This window comes from Antennarius striatus, chromosome 19 (genome assembly GCF_040054535.1).
Source record: "Antennarius striatus isolate MH-2024 chromosome 19, ASM4005453v1, whole genome shotgun sequence".
Lineage (NCBI taxonomy): Eukaryota > Metazoa > Chordata > Actinopteri > Lophiiformes > Antennariidae > Antennarius > Antennarius striatus.
In genome coordinates, this window is record NC_090794.1 from 9,941,066 (window position 1) to 9,961,645 (window position 20,580).

The 20,580-nt window shown below is 40.0% G+C and overlaps 2 protein-coding genes across 2 annotated transcripts; both read left to right on the forward strand.

Annotated features, from left to right (window-relative positions):
- The first annotated feature begins 3,101 nt into the window (after nucleotides 1-3,101).
- On the forward strand, nucleotides 3,102-11,235 carry LOC137613293 (methylmalonate-semialdehyde/malonate-semialdehyde dehydrogenase [acylating], mitochondrial-like). The gene is made up of 12 exons (XM_068342388.1): nucleotides 3,102-3,263; nucleotides 3,563-3,601; nucleotides 4,510-4,584; nucleotides 5,028-5,189; nucleotides 5,360-5,438; nucleotides 6,754-7,056; nucleotides 7,318-7,439; nucleotides 7,687-7,876; nucleotides 8,011-8,192; nucleotides 9,093-9,272; nucleotides 10,122-10,220; nucleotides 10,480-11,235. The coding sequence occupies exons 1-12, from the start codon at nucleotides 3,225-3,227 to the stop codon at nucleotides 10,582-10,584; spliced, it is 1,575 nt and encodes a 524-aa protein (XP_068198489.1). The 5' UTR covers nucleotides 3,102-3,224; the 3' UTR covers nucleotides 10,585-11,235.
- A 760-nt stretch (nucleotides 11,236-11,995) lies between these two features.
- Nucleotides 11,996-20,547, forward strand: LOC137613163 (ectonucleoside triphosphate diphosphohydrolase 5-like). The gene is made up of 14 exons (XM_068342120.1): nucleotides 11,996-12,049; nucleotides 15,441-15,682; nucleotides 16,057-16,136; nucleotides 16,329-16,472; nucleotides 16,916-16,991; nucleotides 17,478-17,513; nucleotides 17,839-17,927; nucleotides 18,033-18,115; nucleotides 18,427-18,488; nucleotides 18,869-18,970; nucleotides 19,202-19,345; nucleotides 19,633-19,689; nucleotides 19,879-19,994; nucleotides 20,409-20,547. The coding sequence occupies exons 2-14, from the start codon at nucleotides 15,448-15,450 to the stop codon at nucleotides 20,490-20,492; spliced, it is 1,308 nt and encodes a 435-aa protein (XP_068198221.1). The 5' UTR covers nucleotides 11,996-12,049; nucleotides 15,441-15,447; the 3' UTR covers nucleotides 20,493-20,547.
- Nucleotides 20,548-20,580: the final 33 nt, after the last annotated feature.

Genomic DNA, 20,580 nt, shown 5'->3' on the forward strand with positions numbered 1-20,580 from the left:
GTACTGTGCGCTGAATTGTAATCAGTGCGCTCCGATCTGCACAGAGACCATTTGTGTGCACAGACAGATGCAGTGCCTCCCAGCCTATCTCACAAGCAGGCATCATAATTTATTCATGGAGATTGAACTCTACTGCACGAACATGTAGTTGCTTTATAATCTTTCTTCTTCTTTTATTCAATTTAAAAAAAAAAATCATAAATGTCATATTTAGACACGCAAGATGTGAAAATAAAAAAGTCAAATAAACAGAGACAATGTTGTTTAAAATCCATTCAATGCTTTAAATTAAACCAATTGGCACAGCTTGTCAAACAACAGCCTATAGCATGTATGGATTACATAGATTACTGGCAAGAAATTGTTGACTTGGCTGTAACTGGAATCCCCAGCTCCCCGTGGGTCTGCTTGGCACTCACCCCACGACTGTGATGCAATGATCCTATGGCCTTTTGTGCAAGTTGGCAAAGTAGCCCATTTTCATAAGTCTATTACAGTACAGAGGCAAAGAAGTGTTCTTGCAGACTCAGTGTTTTTTATTCCCAAGAACAGTGACCTATGGGTGTCCTGGCGCTTTGAAATAGGAGTTCGTTGTCATCCGTAGAATTACCCTGAGGATTTCTACCGCAGATCAATTGCTCGATCCAGTTACATCAGCTTCAGACCAATGGGAATAAGTTATCCAGAACTGGCATGGAGAACTACACATTGTTTTCGTATGTGCACAAAGGCTGTGCTACTGCATGGAAAAAAATGCTTCCTCAGTCTTTTATTGTGAAATCTCATAAGGCCAGTAAGGATTTATTTCAGAGGTGGTTCAGATTGGAAACGTTGGCTACTTCCACAAAAACCTCAGTGAATATAATTTGACTGAATTTTATAGGTGGATAGTAAAGTCAAGATCTGAAGATGTTTTCAGTGAGTGTCTCATTTGAGTTATTTGCTTGTGCTATTCTTCTTTATTGTTGTGTGGGCTCCTGCTGCCTGATGCATGCTATTTAGAAACTGTTTGTAGGTGAGGCCTGTCTTCCCATTCACTTGTCCGGCTCTTTTTTTCCAAAAACAAGCCTCTGGCGTCACGCAGAGGGTCAGCGATGTTGTGGGTCCACGGGGTCTCTCTGATCCCCAGCAGCTCACGAACATGAGCAGAGATGACCTATAGAGGTGCACAGCAGGCTTGAGTATTTTGATAATCTGATTCATACACAACATATCCTATATTTTAAAATGGTCCACTGAGAGTGATAGGATCTCATCTTTAGGAAAACTCACTAGGATTTGGGGCATCACGGAAAGAAAGGCTACAGGGTTGCATTCCATATAAAGCAAACGAATCAAAGAATTTACAGGCTGAACCAATAAATCTTGGGTAAATACAGTGCAGACAGTTGTTCAGTGAGTTTGTCTGATGAGTGCTTTGTTGCTTTTGCTGTAAGCAGAGCTGATTATATACAAACCCTTTCAGCCAATTTTGTTCTGACCTCAGGGAGAGATAAGAAAAACAGGTCCTTCAACTGTAAACAGCATATATGTGATACAGATGATCTGAGGTGTCTGCTGGCAGCGAGGTTCTATTACAACGGATGGCTTTAATTGGATGCCAAAATGTTCAAAGAAAGAGTGTTCAAGTGCCAAATGGGATGTGCAATGGAGTTAACACAGGCTTAACACCAGCTTTGTGGTGTTTACAAGTAATGTAGAACTGAGGAGGTAACCATGCAATATGTCTATGAATCATTATGATTACCTTATGCTGCCAATAGTAAATTACACAGAACGATGTGCTGCTATTGCTCAAATTAGGCTACATAACTAAAACTACAAGGGGACTGTAAGAGCATATATTTCCTTCAAGGTTGCAAAGACTTTCCTGGATCCACATGTCAATGTATCTTAGTATGATCACCTGTTTACCACCCAAGTGCCATCTACTGTCTTCAAACTTCAGTTGGAGAAAGAAAACATTGCATACATTTTTGTCAGTATTTTCGTAATCACTTAGAGGGTGCTACCCTCCACTACTGCAAAGGATTTCCTGAATTCTTCATCTTGTTCGTTCAGCCTCAAAATCTAAAATCTTTCTAAAAACCAAGGTCCTATTTTAATTAAAAATATAATTGAAATATGGATATTCTCGAGATATACTGCTTAATAACAAATAACCTCCTTGGCAAAAAGCATTTTCACTTATAATTCATAAATCAGTTAAGACAGAAAGAGATAACAGCAGGTTTTATAGTACTGTATGTATATAAGCTGCTGTAACAGTGGCATCATTATAGGTGCTACTCGGCTTGTTGAAACTTCTTTGAACATCTATGTGTGCCTCTATCTCTGATATGCAAATAAGTGATGAAAATAAAATTAACCTTTAATGAGGGCTCTTAAAACCCGCATGTCTTTAAAATCTGTGATTCCAGGTCTCAGCAAATAGGCACAAGTTACATAAATGAGCTTTCTTCCTGTGATGCGGTTCCCCGTGAAACATTCCTGTGACAGAAATGAATAATGAGGGCGGAATACTGAAAATTAAACATAACGATAAATATAATGTTAACGTTATCTGTTGATTCAGGGGGACGTTAACATACTGTACTTTGTATTGTGGAAATCCCAAAGACTCAATCCATCTTGCCACATCATCGCAATTCCACTGCAGGAACTCCATGTTGCTGATAATAAAGTTACTATGGAAACGGTCACCTGCCACCAATCGCTGACGAGCGTTTCCTTGAGACATAGAACTAACTAATTATTATTGTCTGGTCATGAAATCTTATTTAACGTAGAGCGTTTCAGTGTGAAGTGTCGGACTCTGTGGGTCAAGTTTTTGACTTAGAAGTTCCCGAGCATGCTTTTAACAACTCAGTCCTGTAGTAGGAGAGACGACTCCGGCGGGTTTCAACAGCAACAGCCAATCAGGTGTTTGTAAACTAGGGCGGCTTGTTAATATCGCATGGGGATTGGCTTTTAAATTATCACTGTCCCGCCCATACGAATGCTGAAAGACACTGGCGCACATTTAAGCGATCAGCCAATCACATGTCCAGTAGACTGTGACTCTGACTGAGTGTGATGGTGATTTGTAAATCGTCTTGAAGCGCAGAATGAGAGCCCACCGCTCTTGAATGTGTTGTGTTGGTGCTAGCTAGCTAAAGGTCCCACTGCCTGCTCGCTACACTGGGGTCAGTTGAAGGGCTTTAGATCAGGATACACACAACACAATGGCTGCGATTCTCCTCCGATCTATTCTGAGTAGAAAGGTAAACTATATCCGAGCTTCTTTTTTGTGAAACAATTGTTTTCCTGCGACGCTTGGTGATGCACCTCAAACTATTACAACTAGCTTCTAGCTAGCACAGTCGTTGTCTAACATGCACATCGCGCATAACCCACTTCCATACCTACGAGCATTCAATGTTTTGTTTAGGTATGGACCACTTTTGTGTGCATCATGTGAGAATGATGACGAGCAGTGGAACACTCAAGCCTTTTCTTCCATTCATTTGAACATGGTGAAGTAGGATTACTATAAATTGCAGCTGGTGTTCCTTTCTTGCAGGTCCCTCTCCAGCTTGGTCGTTGTTACTCCGCCTCAGTGGTAAGGAGTTCACCAACTCAGCTCAGTGAAAGTCTGCACACAGGTTCTATTAAACGTCGGATTTAAAGTTTTCAGTACTTTTTTGTTTTATTACCATGGTTTGACTGGGTAGGATTCAATATTTCCCTGCAGTATCTTGATTTTTGAAATGTTTGACAACTGTATTTTATTAAATTCAATGGAACCTGGAGCTTAGCTCTATTGTTTCAAGATGACTGTTTTCATGTCTCATTTGAAAATAGCAGCGCTTGAGATGAATTTATGATTTTAATATAAATGAACATTAACATACAAAGTTTAGTGGCATGTTCAAATTTGTTACACAAAAATACTGTTAGGTTAAGGATACAGTATCTTATGTTTGTTTAAAGCAATGAAGAGTCATTGGGAGTGAAAACTGTACTGTTGTGACTGTTTAAAAAGACTTCAAAATGGTTTTGCAGGAAAAACCTGTTTGTGCTGTAAAGAGGTTTTTTCTTTACAGTGTTCAGAAAGTTAAGTTACACACACTCCACTAAACGTTTAAGTAAGGTGGTATTAACGCAAAATGGGTAATGATATATTTTAACGTTTCCAGTACTTGTTTTAAGGTAAGAAACTGTAGAAATATCCCAAAATGAGAAATCAATGGACATATTTTTTCCTGTAACTAATATCATAATGCATGACTTTTGAGTATGAAGTGGTTAGAAACTTCATATTAAAAGCATTTGTTTCACAGGAGATTGTGCACCATCAAAACTCAGCCTAGAGTGTGACTGCACAGGATGTTTAAATGAATTAAAACACTAGTGTACAGAGAGCTGACAGAATTAAAACATATGTTTGGTGATGAATGGATGTCCTTAATAAAGTATGATGTAACCAGGCAACGAGGGAATTAGTCATATGTTTCTGTGATCCTCCAGCCCACCACCAAGCTGTTCATTGATGGCAAGTTTGTGGAGTCCAATACCTCTGAATGGCTCGACATTCATAACCCTGTAAGTGTTCATGGATTTACTATTTTCAATCTGTAAAAAGACAGCAACAGCAAAAAGACCTCTGCTTTAGGCTGTGTGCAAATAATCGGTGTGACTCTTTAATAGTAAATCATACGCACTGGTGAGGTGAAAATATTTGCCAACTTCTAATATTTTGATTTCTTAATGAGAGAACTAAAAGTCTCATCTTTTGTTCCTTGCACAAGTCCTCCCTTGCTGTAGTTTAGCTTGTCAGATATAAGCTTCTAGCAGGGCTATAATTGATGATTATAGCGTGTAAAAACCACCATCTACTTTCGTCACAAGACATCAAATCTACAAAGATAGAAAACAACCATTAGATTATTAATATTTATGAAGCAATGTGCATAGAGTAATATAAAGTAATGACTTCCCCTGCTCTCAGTCAACGTGTCTGGTATGGACTGTCTCTTGCCCCTCAGGCCACTAATGAGGTGGTGGGACGAGTTCCCAAAACTACCCAGGAGGAGATGCTGGCAGCTGTGGACTCCTGCTCCAGAGCCTTCCACTCATGGTCGGAGACCTCCATCCTCAGCCGGCAGCAGATCTTCCTGCGCTACCAGCAGCTCATCAAGGATAATATTGTAGGGAGATGGGCCATTTTGCTCATATGATTACTAATATTATTTGTTATAATTCGTTCTTTATGTTAAATTGTTGGAAAAGAGTTGATGCTTATTCATGTTTCTGTTTTATCTTTTTGCTCACTGATGCTTTGAATTAATTGTGAGCCATGTTCCCTCCGATGTTTCAGAATGAACTGTCTAAAATGATCACCATGGAGCAGGGCAAAACCCTCGCTGATGCAGAAGGAGATGTGTTTAGAGGACTCCGTAAGTAGAGTTGACCTTCTAGTGCGCTATTGGGTTTGGACATCCTGATGAGATTAGAGTTCTGGTGAATATGTAGCAGAGATCAAATTCCTCTGTTCAGACTAGGGTTTATCGAGTTTGCATCTCTGATGAAAAGCGTGTATTTTGGTCAACCTTTTTGTTGTCGTCTGCTCGTACTAAGTGGGTGCAGGTGTTAATTTGCATATTGGTAGCTCAGTTAATTACGGGGCAATGATTTTGTTGTGCCCATATTGACAAATAGATGTTTTGTTTCATTCTTGATAAACATAAACAACAGAACAATGCTTTTTCTTAAAATGGAAAAATACATGTATATAAAATTATAATATATGTTTATACTATAGATTCATAAATCTATACAATAACAGAATATATGGACATACAGTATACATATATATGTATATGTATATTAAATTGAAAATTAAATATACAGATGTATACTGTGTATATATGCATATATATTTTATATATAAACAATAAAATCAGCTGTACCTTGTAATTCAGGATGTCTGTAGACCCAGAGAGTAGATTTGAATGATCAATTCAAAACGTCCTGTTTTAGAGGTGAGTTTGACGTCTCACAAAGTTTTCCTAGTCCTTAAGCAACAGCAGGCTCTGATCAGTCCAAACTTTCTCTTAGAAAATAAAATTGGGAAAGGTGGTCACTTGTAGCATAGTTTATCTCCCTCGACAATGGAATGGAACTGACACTGGCTCAGGTCATTTTCCTCCCATGATTTTTGATCAATTCCTTTTTATGTAAAAAAAAAAAGTCTTAGATTTTTTTTAGTCTCGTCTAATATCTATTTGATTTAGTATCTCCAGATGTAACTTCTTCTTTTAAGTTCCAGACATCTGTTGGGATCAGGGGTCGTTTAGGACACTAACTCCTTTTTACTGACCATGCCTCCATGAAAGCCTGAATTCCTCTTTTCACCTCCACACATCGGCTAGGATCAGGGTCCAATTTGACGTGCTTTATACTGTTGTTAATTCTTCATTTTTTAATTTGTTTTATTTTTGACCTCAGTTGTATAAATGTATGTTAGCGCAGTGCTGCCAACAGCAGAGATTTCCTTTAGCGCTAGTGCTTTAAGGGAAGCAAATCAACAAACACCTTTTATGTACCAAGACGATATATTGATATATCGTATGATATATCATACTTTTTATACTTCAGTCTTTAGCCCATTGTCTTGGAGAACTCATATTTCCATTTAACTTTTCAGAGATGTATTAATTCAGCTATTGTTTGTATTTATGACCCTCATCCTTTCTCTTCCTCTCCTCCCAGAGGTGGTTGAGCATGCCTGCAGCATCACATCCCTCATGCTGGGGGAGACGCTACCTTCCATCACCAAGGACATGGACACTTACACCTACCGTCTGCCCATCGGGGTGTGTGCTGGTATCGCCCCTTTTAACTTTCCTGCAATGATTCCTCTGTGGATGTTCCCCATTGGCATGGTGTGTGGGAACACCTACCTGATGAAGCCCTCTGAACGGGTCCCAGGATGTACCATGCTTCTGGCCAAAATGCTCCAGGATGCTGGGGCACCAGATGGTACACTCAATATCATCCATGGGCAACATGCAGGTACGAATGTGTGTTCATGTTCGTTGCACTTTTTTGTGTGTAATGAGCAATGGGAAAAGGTCCAAGGTTGATTATAATCATAAAGCCCCAGGCAATATGTAGATGAATACATTTCCATAATGTACCCAATCTATATCTCTAAGTTATTAAGGCCTGTGTGAAGCAAGAAGATTTGAATCTACGTTCGATTATTTTGTGCCTCAAGGGTGCAGAAAGAACAAAGAAGAGAGGATTAACTATCTGTTTATATCTTTTGCTTAGCGGTGAACTTTATCTGTGACCATCCGGCCATCAAAGCCATCAGCTTTGTGGGCTCCAACTCCGCTGGGGAGTACATCTACGAGCGGGGGTCTAAGAACGGCAAGAGAGTGCAGTCCAACATGGTACGCCGAAACTCACAGCAAGGTTTCAGCTTCCTCACATCAAATATAAAGCTCTTCACATAACAACGTACTATATTTTACACCAGGCCAGTTTTCTTCTTAAAAAGAAAAATCCACATGAGGCTTACTATTTTCTGTTACTAAGGCAACACCTCAGCGCTTAGCTGTCAATCATGGAGATTTGTAACGCATGTGATTCGGTTTGATGTCCCATAGAGCCTTGTCCTCATTTTTTTGTTCATTTTAGGGTGCCAAGAATCATGGTGTGGTGATGCCTGATGCCAACAAAGAGAACACCATCAACCAGTTGGTGGGGGCTGCCTTCGGAGCAGCTGGCCAGCGCTGTATGGCTCTCTCCACTGCTATATTTGTGGGGGATTCACGTGAATGGCTCCCAGAGCTAGTGGATCGCTCAAAAGCACTGCGTGTAAATGCAGGTAGCTTCATTTCATCAGTGACCCTGTGCACAGAAAATTAAGCATTTCAAATGGTGCATGTTCTTAAGCATTTTAGTACAAAATGTAGCCTGACACCGTCCCTCATGAAAAAAATTCTGCACATATTCCTTAAGGTGATCAGCCCGGTGCAGACGTGGGGCCCCTGATCTCTCCTGAAGCCAAGGCTAGGGTAGAGTCTTTGATACAGAGTGGGGTGGATGAAGGCGCCACGCTGCTGCTGGATGGTAGAAACGTCAACGTCAGAGGATATGAGAGAGGAAACTTTGTAGGACCCACCATCCTGGGAAATGTCAAGGTGAGGTTTGTGTGCGGGGATAAGCTGTAGCACAGAACCTCCTCTGAAAATGTAGTGTTATAGCATATATTGGCAGTTATTTTAGAAAAGAATTGTAATATAGGAGTCTGAAATATAATTTTAGCAATAGCAAGGCACCAAGTTACAGAAATAACATCTGTGAAGTTTTTTTTATATCTAATATGATTTCTAAACTCTATTTTGTTTTTGGTTTGCGGGAAATAACAAAAATGTGTCAACATTGATCCGCATCAATATCAAAACGTTAAATAATTCTGACTTTTGGTAAATGGAGCCTGACAAATCAAAACCTAGAGTCACTTAGTATAACATTTCACTGTGTAAATAAACAGTAACTTGTTTTCAAAGTTAACAGCTTAACAGGCTTGCCTTATAATTTAGGAATAATTACATCAGTGGTGTGGTCACTGGGTTGACTTGTTTTCAGCAGATGAAAAAAGTTGGTTTTGTAGAACCTTTTATCCGTTTTTGAGGTGTAAAAAAGTTCCATATATTTGAGGTTTCATTCATTTTTACGTTACCTCAGTTGTAAGAGAAAATATAAGCACACTTCTGACATTTGAGAGTAATGTGTGTCTGTGGTGGATTAAGAGGAAGCAGTAGAGTGGCTGAAGATTTCACATTTCTGTGAATTTGTGGTGCACTAGTTCAACGTGTGCGTGTGTTCACACTGTTTCTTGTGTTGTCACCCTTATGAATGATGAGATTTGTTATCACTTAAATATAGAATATTGTATCTCCATATATAGGAATAGTTCAGCCAGCTCTGCTGACAGTGGAGTGTCGTGGCTGATATTAAATAGCACTTATAAGGGTTGATGAATTAAATTCTGGCAGAAACTCTGATGTACTGTTTTGTAATTGTTCTGTTTTTTTCAGCCAAACATGAAGTGTTATAAAGAGGAGATCTTTGGACCGGTGCTTGTGGTCCTGGAGGCCGACAGCCTCGATGAAGCCATTTCAATAATCAACAGAAACGTCTATGGCAATGGCACTGCCATCTTCACCACCAACGGAGCCACAGCACGCAAATACACTCACGAGGTGGACGTTGGCCAGGTGTGACATGCTTTTACAAGGGATTGAGAACACGAACGTGTAGATCACTTAGGTTCTTTGTGGTTTTCAGAATTAATGGTGGGGATTCACACTTGGTATTATTTTGGTCCTAAGTGAGCCACAAGTGTGAGACTGGCGTAGCTATATGGTCAAATGTGCCAACCAGTTGGCATACTAGATGTGAGAGCAAAAAGAGAAATTATTTAATGTTTCCAGACCTGTCAGCCATCGTCTGACCAAAAATAGAAAGTATGGGAAAATCTCAAACCTGCATTTTGCATCAAGAGCCAATCTGCATCAGTTCTAAGTCTGTTCCAGGTTCTGTGATTGAGTCTCGGTCTGGTATAGTCGTTGTACACTTTTTAATCTGTAACAACCGCTGTCACAAAGAAAAATTAATTTCTTTTCCTCAGAGTAGCAACAAATGACACAGGACAAAAGTGAGACTTGATTCATTCGTTGACTCCATAATAGAGAGTTGGAAACGGAAATGATGCTAGGCTGCAGGCGTGACTGCCTCACGAGTCAACCTTCATTTTCCTGGGACATTTCGTGCCCAGTGGCAGACAGAATGGCTGAGTGAAAGTGAAGTTTATATGGAACCAATTTAAATGCAGATGGTGTCATTATGCCATAGTCATTACATTGTGCAATCAACATTTACTTCATGATGATATGCTATAACAAAAACTTATCTGCAGCCAGTTTAAAGGGGAAGCAGTGGACCATATAGTGTGTGTGTGATTTAAAAAGTTTTATATGTTGATCCGTCGCACCTGGTGTTCAAACATTTGGTCACCCAAAGGTTAGATTTAATCTCGGTGTATAATTTCTTATGCATTTGTGCAGATTGGTGTGAATGTGCCCATCCCTGTCCCCCTCCCCATGTTTTCCTTCACCGGCTCAAGAGGCTCCTTCAGAGGAGACACCAACTTCTACGGCAAGCAGGTAAATGTGACAAGCAGTTTTATGTGTGTTCTGTTAAATACAGTATTTTCCGCACTATAAAGATCACTGTATTATAAGGCGCACCTTCAATGAATGGCCTCTTTTAAACCTTTTTTTAAAAAAATATATAAGGCGCACTGGATATAAGGTGCACTGTTGGTTTTTGGGAAAAAATTAAAGGCTTTATAGTGCGGAAAATACTGTACATCTGAAAAGTTGTGCTTGTTAGTTAACACTTCAGTTGCATCTTCACATCCAGGGTATCCAGTTCTACACACAAATCAAGACTGTCACTTCACAATGGAAGGCTGAGGATGCCACCGTAACAAGCCCGGCTGTTACCATGCCAACCATGGGACGCTAACCATCGCCAGCATTGACTTGCAAAATGCCTTAAGCAGCACAAGAAGGGATGTGAGGTTACTTGTCTTTTTTTACTCTGCAGAGATGTTTTCATCTGGGATTCTTTGCTGTTGGCTGACTTAAGTATTGGGAGGTGGTCTGCACCGATGTAATGAATGAAATGGGGTGGTGGACTGTGATATGATCATTTTTGGGGTCTGTTTTGCAGCCTGGTCTCATGTCTAATGGTTATATTTAAAAGGATCAATATTCTTGCAATAAAACAGCAACAGTCTTCCTCTGATATCCCTTGTGGTCCTGCAGGTTTTTGTTTATCAGGACATTCGAAGGTAGATATTAATGAATTGGATACTGTATTAGATGACATCACAACATTTCCTGTTACATCACTGAATGGTTGCTGAGTTTTCGTTCTCTACATGTATATCCTGCTGTACACCCAGGAATGCTGACTTTTCTGTCAATTATATATCAACAGTTTTGTACTTGACAGTCAAAATGATTCTTTTTTTGTGCCCAAAAATGGCACAGAAGTGGAATTGCAGCGTTTTACATCACACACTAAAGATCTCGATTTCTCTCAGGCAGTTCAAGTTTAAGATGTGATTATGTCTGTAGTTCACTGTGAATAAAGACAACAGTTTGACTCAAATGTGTCTTTCTTTATTGTTAGTTTCTTAAGTGCTCTGGTAGAACCGTGTGTAGATTGAAATTACAGCCTGTGAGTTTTGCTGAATAAACCTGTATAATATCTGAGCCCTAATGATTTTATCCTGTGAAGCGGTGATGTAATTGTCAGTGTTTGAGGTGTTTGTCCATCTGTCCACCAAATATCTTCACAACTGTTGCAAATATAAAGATGAAAAAAAAGCACATTACTCGGGCAGCAAAGAGGATAAAAATGAGATGATGACCTTGACCTTGAGAAAACTAGGTCAAAGTCAGATTTTCACTTTTATACCTTTTTAGGTACACATCTCTGAAACCTGATGAGATATAATCACAAAACAAAAAGCCACGTATTCAGGAAGCCAGAGGGACAAACGTGTCGATCAGGGTAAAATTTTGAATTCAGGGGTGTTGCGGGATGTTGCAGTGTCTGAGTGCCTTGTTCTGATTCTGCAAAGATCCATTGATACAGTTTGTGAATGAAGGCGTTCCCATGTCTATGCTGGAATATCAGCATCAGATCGAGCCGCTGCTGGCTGAAAGTTTCTCCCATTGATCACAAGCTTTATTATTATTATTATTATTATTATTACTACTAAAAGTATTATTATTACTACAACTATTATTATTATTATTAGTTTTATTATTATCATCATTGTTGTTGGTGGGTTATTTGTTTTACTGTCACCATCCATCCTGACACTGTTTACTCGTCTGCCTCGCACGAGACACGGTGGTCAACATGATGACGTCATGATGTAGCCAGTCGGCGGACCTGAGCGGGTTCGGACATCATGGTGAGCTCCGACTGTTTAATGTCCACGGAACTCTTTCACTGGTTACCTACAGAGTGTTGGTGTGGTTCTTGTGTGATTTTAGCTGTGATATTATTTTTTTATAACTTTAACATTCCTCCCATTTAACCCTGAGTCGGTAAACTAGCTTGTTGACTAACTTTGCCGGCTAGCTTCCTGCTAACGTTTTGACTACAGGTATACGTTGGGTGACTGAAGCTAAGCTGCATCAACAAACTTTACATTATTGCACTGCTTAAATTTATTCCACCGACATTAAAATGATTTTTATCTGCTAAAGGGGAGAGCGGGTGAAAATGGATGGACAGAACTTATTTCTGTTGCGACAGGATGACATTCTGTGGACAGCTGTGTCTCCTGCTGTAGCTATGTTAGCTATGACCGTAGAGACACGTTATTCACTTAGTGCAGTGTTTAAATATGAATAACTTTCCTCATATTATATAAAATATTTTCAGAATTTTTTTTTATTGATCTGAGGATTTGGCTTTCTATTTTTATTACTGTTGTCTTATCTTTCTATAGTGTGATCCTCACTGCTGTATTGTGTCTTAAATGTCTTGTCTGGTGAGCCAAAGATGAATTTCCACCCCGGTGGACAATAAAGATTTATTATTATTATTATTATTATTATTATTATTATTATTATTATTATGCCTTTTGTATGATTGGAATACTGCATTTCAGGAGTCCGATTGCTGCTGCACTGCTGTCTTTAGTGTTAGTCATGTTTTTGTGTACATGCTTTTTCACAGTGATGACCTTCATACCATAGCTAATGCTATTAAGCTTTATGATGACATTAATAGCTTCATTATGCCCTCATTTTACATTATATAGTGTTCATCACATTGTATACAGATGTCTCTTAAAGTATGCACATTTCAGACAAACATTATGTGTTGGGGGTTATTGATGACTAACTCTTGTCATTTTAAACCTACTAATGAGCAGTCACTACTAGGTGGTTTATAATCTTGAAGCTTAATGTATAAAGAATATGAGTCATATAGCTTCTGATCCATGCATGCGTAGTAAATAGACAAAATTAGTGTCTATTAATCCACTACCATAACCTTTCAGGGTTAAAATTCAAGGAGGTGTAAGAGAACATTTGTGTAACACCGAGGATATCCATAAATTCAGCAGAGTGAAAATGTGCTGAAATCAAACGTTGCAGAGAGAACCCGCAAGATGCTCGCAGTCCTGTGCACCAGCCAGCGACACCCCACAGATGGTTGACAAGACATGATCTCAGGAGCCTGATGAACGTTATAATGATATACTGACACAGAGGGGGGTCACGTCCTCGAGTTGTTCTGCTACTCAAAGTAAAACTCCTAATGACCATGTCAGTGTGCTTGGTCCCACAACTCCTTAGACTTGTTGGGAAGCAACTGTGTCATATTTCTGGTGGATAACAGGCTTCCATTAATACATTGCTCTACCCCATAAGTCCAAAGTTTTGATGATTGTATTTTTCATTTTTCCTCACTTCCTCAATCTCTTACCACTTCCCTAAGATGAGTGAGGAGTTCAGTTGTTGCTATTTTGACACTGATGACGTTGGCGCTGCTTTGGACCACTTTCTGGAATTCCAGGATGTTGATGTCTACGGATGTTTGCCCACTGACAGCTAGTATGTAAATGAAGCACGATCCTAAAAAAGAAATGTACCGAATCACTGACGCATTGTACCCTAAAGACATTAACTTATCATTTGTATTCAGAAAAGGCTGTCGTAAATAACTAAAATACACCCAATTAACCTTCTGAATTTCAGAGTGTGTTCTTTAGCAATGCTGGGCTGTGTTTTTCAAACCTAATTGATTTGAAGGCTTCACTTTGGAGCAGTTTATTGTTTAACACAGTATCTATTGACTGAATGAACATCCAGCCAGAGGACATGGGCTGATAAACCATCCTGCTCCTGCTCACTGAAACATTGTTAGTTAAATGCGTTGCTGACTGTGGATTATTAACTTTATGGACATTTTTTGCTGTAGATTTTTGTGCAGATATTTTTGCCACGTATCTGTTCTAGGCTCAATAAATGTACATTTATCGGTGTTTAGTTTTAAATTTGCCATTTTCTGGCAAATCACTTTTTAAATTCAACATCGATGAGAAAGAAATCACAACCCCCAAGAGTACCTTTATGACAAATTACTGCTGAAATTCAGTTCATACAACTAATAAAAAGCAAAGCTTCATGACTTTCCTTACATTTGTGTCAGATACTTATCTTTTATTCGGCCCTGTGGAAATTAAATGCTCATGAACACAAAAAAATGTTCAGATTCAGTCTATTTTATGGATTCCTGTATAAATCCCACCTGTTAGTATTGTTTGCATTGTTTAATGACATTGATAGATGGTGCTTTTTTTTTCTCATATCAGTTTTACTAGTTTTTTGTCATTGGCGTTATGAGCTCTATGTGTGGGTTGTTTTTTTTAAGTTTCAGAATGTGAGTAGGACAAAGTGATCTGAGTAAATCATGTAAAATTTTCTTGTTTGTTCTCTGAAGATGAAAGAGTTCATTCTTTAGCTCTGCCTCCCAGCGTATTCTCATCTCTGGAACAACATGTTTACTCTTCATCGATGCAACAGTAGCTGCAGAGGTTCACACTCCTCACTCCAAACTGAGAGGATAAACCACTGACAGCTCATATAGCAGTGTGAGGGCACCTTTATTAGGGTGTTTTTTGTAGCTTCAAATGAACATCGAGAACAAAATGATCTCTTCATTAAAGTCATACAGAACTAGTTGATGCAGGCAAATACAGCCTTGAGGAATTTGTCTTTAGTCACAACTTTGAAAGTTATTCATGTAGTTTCTTAAACAGTTTGTTGGTTAATAGATATGTAAGGCATACGGTAACAGAACCACAGATGGTAGATGAACTGCACTTTGTTAAAGATTCTACTGATGTTGTTGTACGTATTTTGCATTTAAGAACATTTAGTAAGAACAAGGGATTTGCGGGTCATAAAATGTCTTACGTTGTTAATTTTCTATGTAAGCTGTGTGAAAAGAGTCTTAGGTGTTTCCCACAAAATTGTTCTTGATTGAAGAAATCAGAATTACTCATGTGAGCTATCTGAGTTTTGTTGACACCAATGGAGACATGGGATTACAAGACTCTTTGGTCATCATGACCACCACAAGGAATGACTCAGAGAGTGCAGAGGTTGATGTTGGGATGTGTCTCTGTGGTTGGTTGGAGAACCTGCCAGGGAGTGGTCAAACGTGTGTCTAGATAATTCTCCTGTTTGGTACTCTTCTGTTACTTGTCAGCAACAGAGCAACTTTTTTGAGCTTATTCAAAACAGTTCCATCAAGTAAGAGTTTTCTTTCATCTGATTCTCCAGAGTGAAGATGAAGCTCTTGAGGGGGGAAGTTCTACTCCTGGTCCCGGTCCTGCTCACTGCCGCAGGGCTGAGCCGAGCCCAGGTTAAGACCTCCATCCTGGATGTGACCAGCAGCATCAGGAGCATCCTTCCCAGCCTCAGCCGACCAGCGAACCACAGCAGCATCTTCTACGCTGTGATGTTTGATGCAGGCAGCACCGGCACACGCATCCATGTTTACACCTTCATCCACAGGGACTCAGGTAAAACCATCTTAGATCTCACTGTTTTACTCCTGTTATGGATGAATTATGTTTGTCATTACTTCAGCAAAGGTGTCATGTAATATATGTACTCATCTTGATTTACAACATTAAATCACACACAGTCTGTTTTTCTACCTGTTCTCACCGCCACACATCTGTAAAACTGTATATAATCACTTCATAGCTTGTAGGTTATATGAGACTTTATTAACTTTTTTAGGTTATAATCCTATTAAGTCATATTCAAGTCAACATGTCTTGACTCGAATAAGGGGATATACTCTGCATATGTATGCTAAGCAGATTTAAGCCACTTAATGCTTTTAATAACTGTTACATACTTGATGTGGGTGGATCTGGTACTTTCTCAGTGGAGCTGCCGGTTTTGGACAATGAGATGTTCTATTCCGTGAAGCCCGGTTTGTCAGCGTACGTCGACTCTCCTGAAATGGTGAGTTCATTGTCAAGTTCAATCTATTACACTGAGCCAAAGAGAAAGCCAGTGGCTTCCCTCTGTGGAGAAATCATACCGCTAATGGAAGTCAGAGTTAACAAGAGCAAAATGCAAAGATTCAAGCAGTGTGATTTCAAACCCATGAACCATTTTCTCAACCTGTAACAAGCCACCCTGTTGTTTTTCCAGGCTGGACACACTGTCAGGGTGTTGCTGAAGGTGGCAAAGAAAACTGTGCCTCGTCTCGAGTGGAAGAGAACTCCAGTATGTCTCAGAGCCACAGCAGGACTTCGGCTTCTGGCTGCAGAAAAAGCCCAGGCTCTTCTGGACCAGGTCAACTATTTTACTGGCTCAGAGCCCTGACACACTACTGGGGTCTCTGTTAAGTACAGTGCAGTTCTTCTTCAGGGGGGAGCTGTCAGGCGCTGCATTGTCTGACACATTAAAAAGGGAAATGCAGCCTCTCATCCGGGGAAAAGAAGGCAGAAACATCTCCACGCTGTGGCAGGTGGCACAGAAACAGGAAGATTATTATTATCTGAGCAGTGTGAGCTTAGTGTTGAAGGGTCTTGTGGAAGGGATAAGATAGTAATGGATGGCCCTGGGGCACCTTGGAAGATAAGTGATACTTAATTAATCCCCAGTGGGGATTAATTAATCCCTCCAAGTGGAGTGCGCTTGTGAATGAGCTGCCATTACAGTAGATAATATTAAAGCTATTTCTCTGTTGCATTCTTCAGCTCTATTCCCACATTTATGTTCTCCTTCCCCAACAGGTACAACATGTGTTTGATGAGTCTCCTTTTCTTGTCCCAGACGACAGCATCAGCATAATGAACGGCACAAACGAAGGTAACACCTGCCCACCTTTTTACCCCGACCAGCGACACATTCGTCAGTCGTCGCAGCCGCTAATTTCCTCCTGCAGCAGGTCGTAGGTGGCAGCCGTCATCGTTCTGCCCTACTTTTAATGTGCTTTGCAATTTCTATAATGCATCTTGTTTACCACAGACATTTAACTAAATTGCAGTAGATTATCGTGCTGTTTATGATGACACTTAAGAAAATTAAATTGCTGTTCACCACAAAGTTGTTTTGACCTTAAAGGCGGTAATTACACGGTGAAAGGTTGTTATCGTGTGTTGTGCTGCAATCTAGTTCTGTCAGCAGTAGTTTCTTGCCTTCTTTTCAGAATTATAGCGCTTACTCACGTGTACACATGTTTGTGTGGCAACCATATTGTGTGTGAACATTTATGAGTTTTCTGAAATAATCTTGTGTGTTCCTAAAGTGTCTGTTTTCTGTCTCTGGCCTGTTTTGTTAATCTCTTGAATGAAGGGATTCTGGCTTGGATATCTGTGAACTTTCTAGTAGGTGAGTAATGTACACTTGTGCTGACGTGACTTACATCCTAACAAGGCTAACATGGACCTCATTGTAATGACTTCTGTACATTCAAATTGATAATAGTATCCAAAGTCTTCAAATGATCTTATTATAGTACATGAGAATACACACAACTGTGCGTTCATTGCCTAAAGGGGATCGCTATGATCTTTATCAGGCTCAGCGTTGAGGCGTGATACTTTCAGGTTGCACGCTGTGTATCGATGATGCCTTTTGAAGATATCATCCGTGGTCTAACTGATTAGTTTCTTTTCTGTTGGAACTGCTGGATTAAAGAAGGAACTGTTTTTAGGTCACCTGAGACCACAAACCAATAAATCAGTGGGGATCTTGGATCTGGGAGGAGGGTCCACGCAGATCACTTTCTTGCCTAAACTCCGGGTCTGTTAAATTTTTTTTACTTTATTGTTTGCATGTTCATACATATCCATAAAAATGGACCTATTTTGATTGTAATCAATCTCTGTAAATAATTTTCTGGTGTAGAAAACGACTGAAAGTGTTCCTGTAGCTGATTACATCGCCAGATTAGACCTATTCAACACGACAATGCACCTGTACACTCACAGGTAACAGGTTCTATTATATTTCATGATGCACAGTGGTCGGACTGATGATCATTTTTGATAACATGAAAGTAGTTCCTAATCCAAGCTCAATTAAAGGTCACTTACGTATTCACAAACACCATGGAAGTTGTTATAATGTCACCCGTTTCTGTTTACAGTCAAAAACGTTCATCATCAGCCGTCATTTATGTAGTCATGGGGATGTGAATCATGGGTACATTTGTTTGGCTTATTTTTCACAATGACTGGCTTGCAGCAGCCTGCTCCTGGTTGGTTTTGTAACTGTAAAACAATACTGTGACCTCATCCAGCTACCTCGGACACGGCCTGATGGCAGCTCGGCTGGCAGCCCTGGGAGCCCTGGGAGCAGAAGGTAATGTTCTGTGTATGAGCAAAAGGTTTGTGCTACAGTTTAGCTGTGGGTTAATGTTGTTGTGAGCGCGTCCCTTAACAATAGAGGCTCAACTGTGAGTCGGTTGTCCAAGAGCTCTCTCTGGTGTTTTTCAATCCTGTCTACTTCTTCAAACACAGAGTAAAAGAGGCACTGACAGAAAAAAAAAAGTGTTTTTGCAGGATGTACTTGAAGTCTTTCTTTCTAATAAATAATTCCAGTGGGAGCCTGAGATGAATCACTGAAAAGCTTTAAACAAGATTGTGTGGCGAGTTCTTGAGTCAGCCTCAGACTGGGGCGTCCAGGTGTGAGGCTGTTGAGTCAATTAAAGGATTAAATAAGATGTGACTGTGATCTCTCAGGGTTGGAGTGGAGAGTGTTTAAGAGTTCCTGCCTGCCAAAGAAGTTCAGGGATGAATGGAGCTTTGGAGGGCTGAGATATCAAGTGAGCGGCGATCCAGATGGTAAACCCCTGTTTGTTTGCGTCAACTGTTTAACAGATAATTTCTAAAAACTCCAAAAAAATCCAGATTAATTGATGTAAGAAAGTCTAAAACTAAATATCTCCGTGACAGCAAACGAAAACCTCTGGAGCATAGCTTAATAAAAGTGACTTATTTGAATTACACATCATTTCCTATTGTCGCTCCAACATAACATGCATAATTTACACCTCGTCTCTGTTTCCTCTCCAGGTTATGGGGGATACAAGCTTTGTTATCAGGAAGTACTGAAGGTGGTGAAGGGGATTATTCATCAGCCGTATGAGCTGGAAGACAGCAATGTTTTCTATGCATTCTCTTATTACTTTGACAGAGCGGTGGATGCAGGTCTTATCGGTGAACACACACACACATTACATAATTACACAGAGCCAGCAGAATGTTATTACCCAGTGCTGGACAGAGGCAGGACAATGTGAGTCATCTGCACCTGCCTCGGTAGATTTGATGGTCTAATAGGTGTGTAGTTATTAGAGGAATTTCTATCCTCTGCTGGTCCATGCTGAAAGGGCATAAGCTCTGATACAAGTATTATGGAAATGTTCATGTAAATCTGCTCTTGTAATGAATGGTATAGAATATAAATTGTGAGGAAAATGACCCCCGATCACTCCCTGTTGCAGATGGGGTTCATGGAGGGATGCTGGAGGTCAGAGACTTCAAGAGGAGAGCTAAAGAGGGTGAGGTGGTTTAAGCAGTGAATCATCACAGTGACAGATCTGCACTCGGTTGTACTTGAGACACAGCGTGAATCTCAATAATCTAGACGTGTGTTCTCGCTACCATCTGAAACTGTCCTCATCCTCTCCGTAGAATACTGATGAATGATTATCCAGCCTAACACAACATTCTTCCTATTGTCTCATCAGTGTGCAATAAGATGACTAAGTATCCTCCCATCAGCCCTTTCCTGTGTATGGACCTGACCTACATCACGTGTCTGCTCAAGGATGGGTTCGGCTTCAAGGAGAGCACCGTGCTGCAGGTGTGGCTGGTTTGCACAACACTATCATCAGGGGTTGTAGTTTACCAACACGCAGTCTACCATGTCTAAAGTTGTGCAGCTCAGACTGCAGGATGAATCAGAGCCTGTGACAAAACATGGGAACCAGAGATTCCAATTAGTGTGTGTAAGTTGTGTTTTAACAGATTCTCGATAGACCATTAAACTGCGGCGATGAAAAAAACCCGACCTTTTCCGCTTTCCACATACTTGGAAAACACAATTTCAAATTGTAGCACAGGCGTAATAGTGATGCCGCTCTTGACCTAAATAAAAAAGCACAATTCACTTTGACTTAAAATAAAAAAAGTACATTTTACACATTAGTTGTTACTTTTTTTTATTTCAATAAATACAAAAGGCATGTGTGTGATTTACTGTCGTTTTTTTTCCCAGCTGACGAAGAAAGTGAACAACGTGGAGTCAAGCTGGGCTTTGGGCGCCACGCTGGATCACTTTGGAAACTTACGGATCCACTGAGAAGACGTTAGCGAACATTACCAAAGGATATGAGCAATGCTCCCCTTATCTACTGCCCCCAGTTTGTTTAATAAGGGCACAACTAACC